The following is a 6,160-nucleotide window of genomic DNA, read 5'->3' on the forward strand; positions in this document are numbered from 1 at the left end:
GGGGGCCCAGGATGGAGGGGTCTACACCTGCACGGCCCGTAACCTGGCTGGCGAAGTCTCCTGCAAAGCAGAGCTGGCTGTGCACTCAGGTGCGTTGGAACTCAAGGGGAGCAAGGCAGAGTGCTCACCCAGGGATCCAATGATGTGGGCCCGCGCCTCCCCGCTCCCCCCCTCCGCCAACATTCGTGCTTCTCTTCTGTGTCTTCTGGCTGCCCCGCCTGGCCGAGTCTCTGCCCTGTCCCTCATCTTGTCCTCCCCACCTAACGCTAGGCATCTCTTCCTCAGCTCAGACAGCTATGGAGGTGGAAGGGATCGGGGAAGACGAGGAGCAGCGAGGAAGGAGGCTCAGCGACTTCTATGATATTCAGCAGGAGATCGGCAGGTGTGGGGCTCAGAGTGGGTGCGGTGTCTGGGGCCGATAGAGGCTGGGCCTGAGGCTCAGCAACAGCTGAGCCTTGTCCTCTCCTTGCATCCTCACCCAGGGGTGCCTTCTCCTACCTGCGCCGTGTAGTGGAGAGGAGCTCCGGACTGGAGTTTGCAGCCAAGTTCATCCCCAGCCAGGCAAAGCCAAAGGCATCGGCGTGGCGGGAGGCACGGCTGCTGGCCCGGCTCCAGCATGACTGCATCCTCTACTTCCATGAGGCCTTCGAGAGGCGCCGGGGACTGGTCATCGTCACCGAGCTGTATCCTGGGATAGGCTGGGCGGGTGGGGGACACGTGGCCTGAATGGTCCTTGGAATAGCCAATTAGCAACATGTTTTACACTTTACAAAGTGGTCCCGTCGACAACTGGGATTTCTCGAGGCACCTTTTTTTAATTTTTATTCATTTTTGGCTGCAGTGGGTTATTTTGTTGCTGCGTGCAGGCTTTCTCCAGTTGCAGCGAGCAGGGGCTACTTCAATGCACAGGCTTCTCATTGCAGTGGCTTCTCTGGTTGCGGAGCACAGGCTCTAGAGAGCATGGGCTCCAGGAGTTGTGGCACACAGACCTAGTTGCTCTGAGGCATGTGAGATCTTCTTGGAATAGGGATCAAACCTGTGTCCCCTGCACTGGCAGGTGGATTCTTAACCACTGGACCACCAGGGAAGTCCAAGACATCTTATAAACACTTCACAGAATGGAGTCTGGAGATGTGTGTGAAGACCAACATTTTTTAGCTTAAATTTACAAAGTACCTGATGTATGGCTGGCAGTGTTCTAGGAGCTTTACCAACATCTGTTTCATTATCATGTATACTTATCTCTCGGAATTTTATTATCCCCATTTTATTGATGATGAAACTAAGGTGTAACGAGATAAAGTAATTCACCCAAGATCACACAGTTGGCAAGAGGCACATGATTTTTACCATGGAATGCAGTACAGTATATCCAAACATTTGCAGCGACCCCCATTTCAGATGCACGTTAATACTAGGCTTTATTTGGGAGGCTCTTCTCATACAAAATGGATTTTATTCTTTCATAAGAGCTGTAAAGTCACACTGAGGTAAGGATGCTGGGCAGCTGGCTTGTCACTGCCACGAGTAGGGTGACCATGTCTTACATGCTAGCCTCCCAGTCTGCACTGTTAGAACCCAGACCTCAGCAAAATGACAAATTTTTATGTGTCATGGGCCTTCTGGGTCATTCTCAAATACAGTCAAGAGGTTCCATCCACAGTCAACAAAATGCTGCTCTAACTTGAACCTTACAGACACTTCACAGGGTAGGTGAGAAGAACATTATCCCTATTTGACACCGGCAGGAACCTAGGCTCAGAGAGGTTAGGTGACTTGCCTGAGATCCCACAGCAAGTGAGAGTTCAAGCAGGGTTGTCCCATCTACGCACCCGGATGACAGGGGAAGGGGAAGATGCAGTTGATAACTGGTAGCAGATGTGCTTTTTGGGGAAAGAGAACCCTGTGCTGAGCTGGGACCCAACTGGAGCTCTGGGAGTGGGCCCAGCTGTTGGCACTGGTCACTATTTCCTTGATCCAGGACATAGCTGCACAGAAGAGCTTCTGGAGCGAATGGCCAGGAAACCCACCGTGTGTGAGTCTGAGGTGAGGGCAGTGGGTGGGAGGGGCCAGGCTGGGCACCAGCGTTCACCCACCTGATCTCTGAGACCCGAGGGGTGCATCCCAGGTGTGCCATCTGTGGCCACAAACAGGCCAAGGTGGTGTGGATAGCACTGTTAGGCAGGCAGCAGACCCCCACACTGGGACTTGCACTGTCTTCTATAAGTCTCAGCACCTACCCTGGCCTCCAGCTCTGTTGCTTCTCAGTCTTCCTCACATAAAGATCACTCAGACGTTACCCCAGAAGGAGCCCCATCCAGACTCTGTTCAGTTTCAGTGCTATCCTGCCGTATAGGGCTGTACAAATTGTGCACTGCACAATTCTACTTATTATCATGTAAATGGTGTCCTCCTCTAATTGTGCTGTGCTCAGCCTGTGCAGCTGTACATGGAAACCCTGAACCTCAGTAACCCCAAACCTATGTATCGGCCCCCTCCTGAAGGCCACTTCCCAGGCATAGCCTGGCTTCTTGCCACAACCCTGGTGGTGATCAAACATAATACTCCCTGGACTCTGGGCCTCCTGTCTCCACAGATCCGGGCCTACATGCGGCAGGTACTAGAAGGAATATGCTACTTGCACGAGAACCACGTGCTGCACCTGGATGTCAAGGTGCGATGCAGGCGGGGGGGGGAGCAGGCAGCACCTGTGGGAGCCAGGCCCCTGGGTTGTCCTCCCCTCGGCCCTCAGCTCTCATGTCTCGCCTTGTGTCCCACAGCCCGAGAACCTGCTGGTGTGGGATGGTGTTGAGGGCGAGGAGCAGGTGAGGATCTGTGACTTTGGGAACGCTCAAGAGCTGACACCGGGAGAGCCCCAGTATTGCCAATACGGCACACCTGAGTTCGTGGCGCCCGAGATTGTCAACCAGACCCCTGTGTCTGGAGTCACTGACATCTGGTAACATTGGCATTCTGGGCTTCTGGGGTGGGCCGGGGCAGCTTCCCCCCATGCCATGCTGAGGACTCACTCAGGGGCAGAGAGGAGCTTTACTAAGCCCGGATGCCTGCCTTCTCTGACAGTCAGCTGCTGACCTTGCTCACAGGGGTCTCCTGCCCTTGTTACTACCTCCCTTTCCTCCCTCAAGGCCAACCCAGCCACTCAAGGCCTCAGCCCTATAGTCCTGGGTGCCGCACCTCCCCACCTACAGCCACCTTGCCTCACCCCCAAGTGAAGCAGGCATAGTCTCTTGGTCCGCAGATTCCTCCAGACTTCCTAGGCCAGCCTTGCCATGATCCTTGAGTCCTCCAGGCATGTTGTGACCTCTGGATTCAGGGTCTTCCCCAAAGGAGGCTCCCCGTGCCTGTTTGTCCATGGCAGTGTTCACAGGGAGGACCCTTCCTCAGTAGATCAGCAGTAGCCAGAGGATTGCTCACTTCTGGTGGAGCGGGGCTTCCCTCTTACCGCTCACTCTCCTTTCCCCACAGGCCCGTGGGTGTCGTCGCTTTCCTCTGGTAAGAGCCCCTCTGCTCTCAGGAACCCCGTCTCCTAACAGTTTCTCGTAGAAGGCCCAAACGTTGGCAGAGCCTGGGGCAACAGAACATTTGAGGGCTGCAGCCTGCCCCTTCTCTTCCATGCCCTGGCTGCTTCCTGCACTGGAAGGGGCCTCACGAGCATAAACGTGGACACGCTGCCTGCGTGTCCAAGCTTTGTCCACCGCCATGTGCCTCCATAAGGGGCGGACACGCTGGTAGTATGCTTGGGAAGGCCAGTGCTGATTCATTGCCATTAAGACAGGGGACTAGTCCAGAAGACTAGAAAGGGAAGGGCCGGGGCTCTGGGGACATATCCCCTGGCCACAGACTCCTCACTGCAGGGACGGGCCGCGGCTGGGGGAGGGCTGGCACAGGTCTGCTAGAGCACGGGCCGAGGGCAGGGGTCTGGCTGCCCAGGGCTCAAGGCAGTGCTGCCATCAGGGGGCCGAATAGGGGCAGGACGGGCAAGTATCTGCAAGATTCTGCGCAGATTCACCCAGCGCCCCCTCCCATCCCCAGCCCTGTGCTCCGGCTGGCTTCCTACTCTCTCCTCTCAGCCCCAGGCGCCCCACCCTCACTGCAGCCCTCTCCACCCATGCAGCCTGACCGGAATCTCCCCGTTCGTTGGGGAAAATGATCGGACGACATTGATGAACATCCGAAACTACAACGTGGCCTTCGAGGAGACCACGTTCCTGAGCCTGAGCAGGGAGGCCCGGGGCTTCCTCATCAAAGTGCTGGTGCGGGACCGGCTGTGAGTACGAGACCCAAGGAGCCTCCCCGCTGCAGAGTTCCCCCACGCCGCCCCAAGCCTTTGCCTGTAGACAGTCAGTCCCCCAACTCCTTAGTGGCCCCGTTTTCCCAAATGTTTAATGAATGAATGATAAATGCCTTTTTAATACTCCTTCCTTTACAGGAGGCCTACTGCAGAGGAGACCCTGGAACATCCTTGGTTTAAAGTGAGTCTTGTCTTGCGAAACGGTGGTAGAAGAGATGGAAGGAAAGAGAACGTTATTAGCAGCTCCATTTATTGAGTCCCTCCTGTGTGCAGTAACCATGATATGCATTTTATTTACGTATAATCTGTTAGCCTCACAATAGCTCTACAAAGGAAGGTATTATCACTCCCCTTTGGCTGATAAGGAAACTGAGGCTCAAATTGGGGTATCATGGACTGCAAGGCACAGGTCTGACCTGCCCCCTTCCCCGACATCCTAGGGATCCTCACGAGAGTTCTTCTTGGCTCTTGAGCCCAGCCCTGGGCCTCCTCACTCCTGGGGCTCACCTCTCTCCTGCCTTGGTCCTGCATACTGTGGTTGGTGGGTGGCCTGGCTGGTTTGTCCTCTTGGTTTTGAGCTCCCTATGGGCAGAGTTCTCACTCATCTTCAAACCCCAGCACCGCAGGGCATAGCACCAGGCAGAGGGAGGGGTTCAGCAAATGACCCAGTAAAAGCAAACTGTTCATGGAGAACTGTGCTGGGTCAACAGAAGGCTGAGGTCATTCTGGTATCTGTGCTTGGAATACAGCCTGGTCTCTCAGATCAGAAACGAGCTCTGAAAAGGACAGCCTGGGTGGGTGGCTGAGGAGAGCATCTGAGGTCTGGCCCACCAAGGCTGCAGATGTCTGGGGCTCTGGCTCTTCAGGAAGCCAGTTGGTAAACTGGGGAGCAGGTTTCAAGTGAGGGGCCTGAGCACAGGCCTCCCAGGACAGCCAGTGTACCATGATAGGGCAAGCCCTGGTGTAAGGTCTGGAGTCTGGGAGCCACTGATTTCCTCTCTCTGTACTTGCACTTGTGCTCAGTCGCTTCAGTCGTGTCGGACTCTTTGCAGTGCTATGGCCTGTAGCCCACCAGGCTCCTCTGTCCATGGGATTCTCCAAACAAGAATACTGGAGTGGGTTGCTGTGTCTTCCTCCAGGGGATCTTCCTGACCCAGGGATGGAACCCACGTCTCTAATGTCTTCTGCATTGGCAGGCGGGTTCTTTACCACTAGCACCATGTGAGAAGCCTGAGGTGCCTCTCCATTTAGCTTCAGGGAATTTGTCCACATGTGGGCACCTTGACGGTGGGAGTTGTTGTGACAGACCCCCCTGGGAAGGGAGCCTGAGGAGCTCAGACTCGATGCTGCTGTATCTGCTGTCCCCTCCTGTGGACGTTATCTCTGCACTGCTGAAGCCGGAGCGTTAGGGTTGATGGAGGACTTTCCCTCAGGCCCTCTTTCTTGGTTTACAGGCACAGGCAAAGGGTGCAGTGGTGAGCACGGATCACCTAAAGCTATTCCTCTCCCGGCGGAGGTGGCAGGTAAACTTGGCTGAGCCCCACCTCTGCCTTCTTCTTCAACATGCTACAGCTTGCTCTAATGCTGCCTTTTCTGTCAGATGCTCTCACTTCTGTGCATCTATCTTCATACACTTTTTAATTCTCTCGGCTGCCACGTCTGCCTGCGTTAGGCCTTCTCCCCTGAGGATGAGGTGGGCCTGAGTGGGTCAGTTTGGCCCCGAAGGGCCCTCAGGTCTGACTCTGGTACCCTGTCTCCAGCGCTCCCAGATCAGCTACAAGTGCCACCTGGTGCTGCGCCCCATCCCGGAGCTGCTGCGAGCACCCCCAGAGCGGGTGTGGGTGGCCG

At 55.5% G+C, this 6,160-nt stretch overlaps 1 protein-coding gene across 1 annotated transcript in view; it reads left to right on the forward strand.

The window, feature by feature from the left end:
- Window positions 1–6,160, forward strand: part of LOC105003868 (striated muscle preferentially expressed protein kinase-like) — a 42,484-nt gene that overhangs the window by 24,816 nt on the left and 11,508 nt on the right. The window contains 11 exon segments of the mRNA XM_010861301.1: window positions 1–89; window positions 286–382; window positions 483–683; window positions 1,989–2,046; window positions 2,597–2,674; window positions 2,781–2,959; window positions 3,487–3,513; window positions 4,136–4,288; window positions 4,451–4,493; window positions 5,767–5,835; window positions 6,073–6,158. The exon segment at window positions 1–89 is cut by the window's left edge and continues 39 nt beyond it. Of these exon segments, the coding sequence (XP_010859603.1) occupies window positions 1–89; window positions 286–382; window positions 483–683; window positions 1,989–2,046; window positions 2,597–2,674; window positions 2,781–2,959; window positions 3,487–3,513; window positions 4,136–4,288; window positions 4,451–4,493; window positions 5,767–5,835; window positions 6,073–6,158 (1,080 nt within the window).

The sequence above is a fragment of the Bison bison genome, unplaced genomic scaffold (assembly GCF_000754665.1).
Source record: "Bison bison bison isolate TAMUID 2011002044 unplaced genomic scaffold, Bison_UMD1.0 scf7180017864471, whole genome shotgun sequence".
Classification (NCBI taxonomy): domain Eukaryota; kingdom Metazoa; phylum Chordata; class Mammalia; order Artiodactyla; family Bovidae; genus Bison; species Bison bison.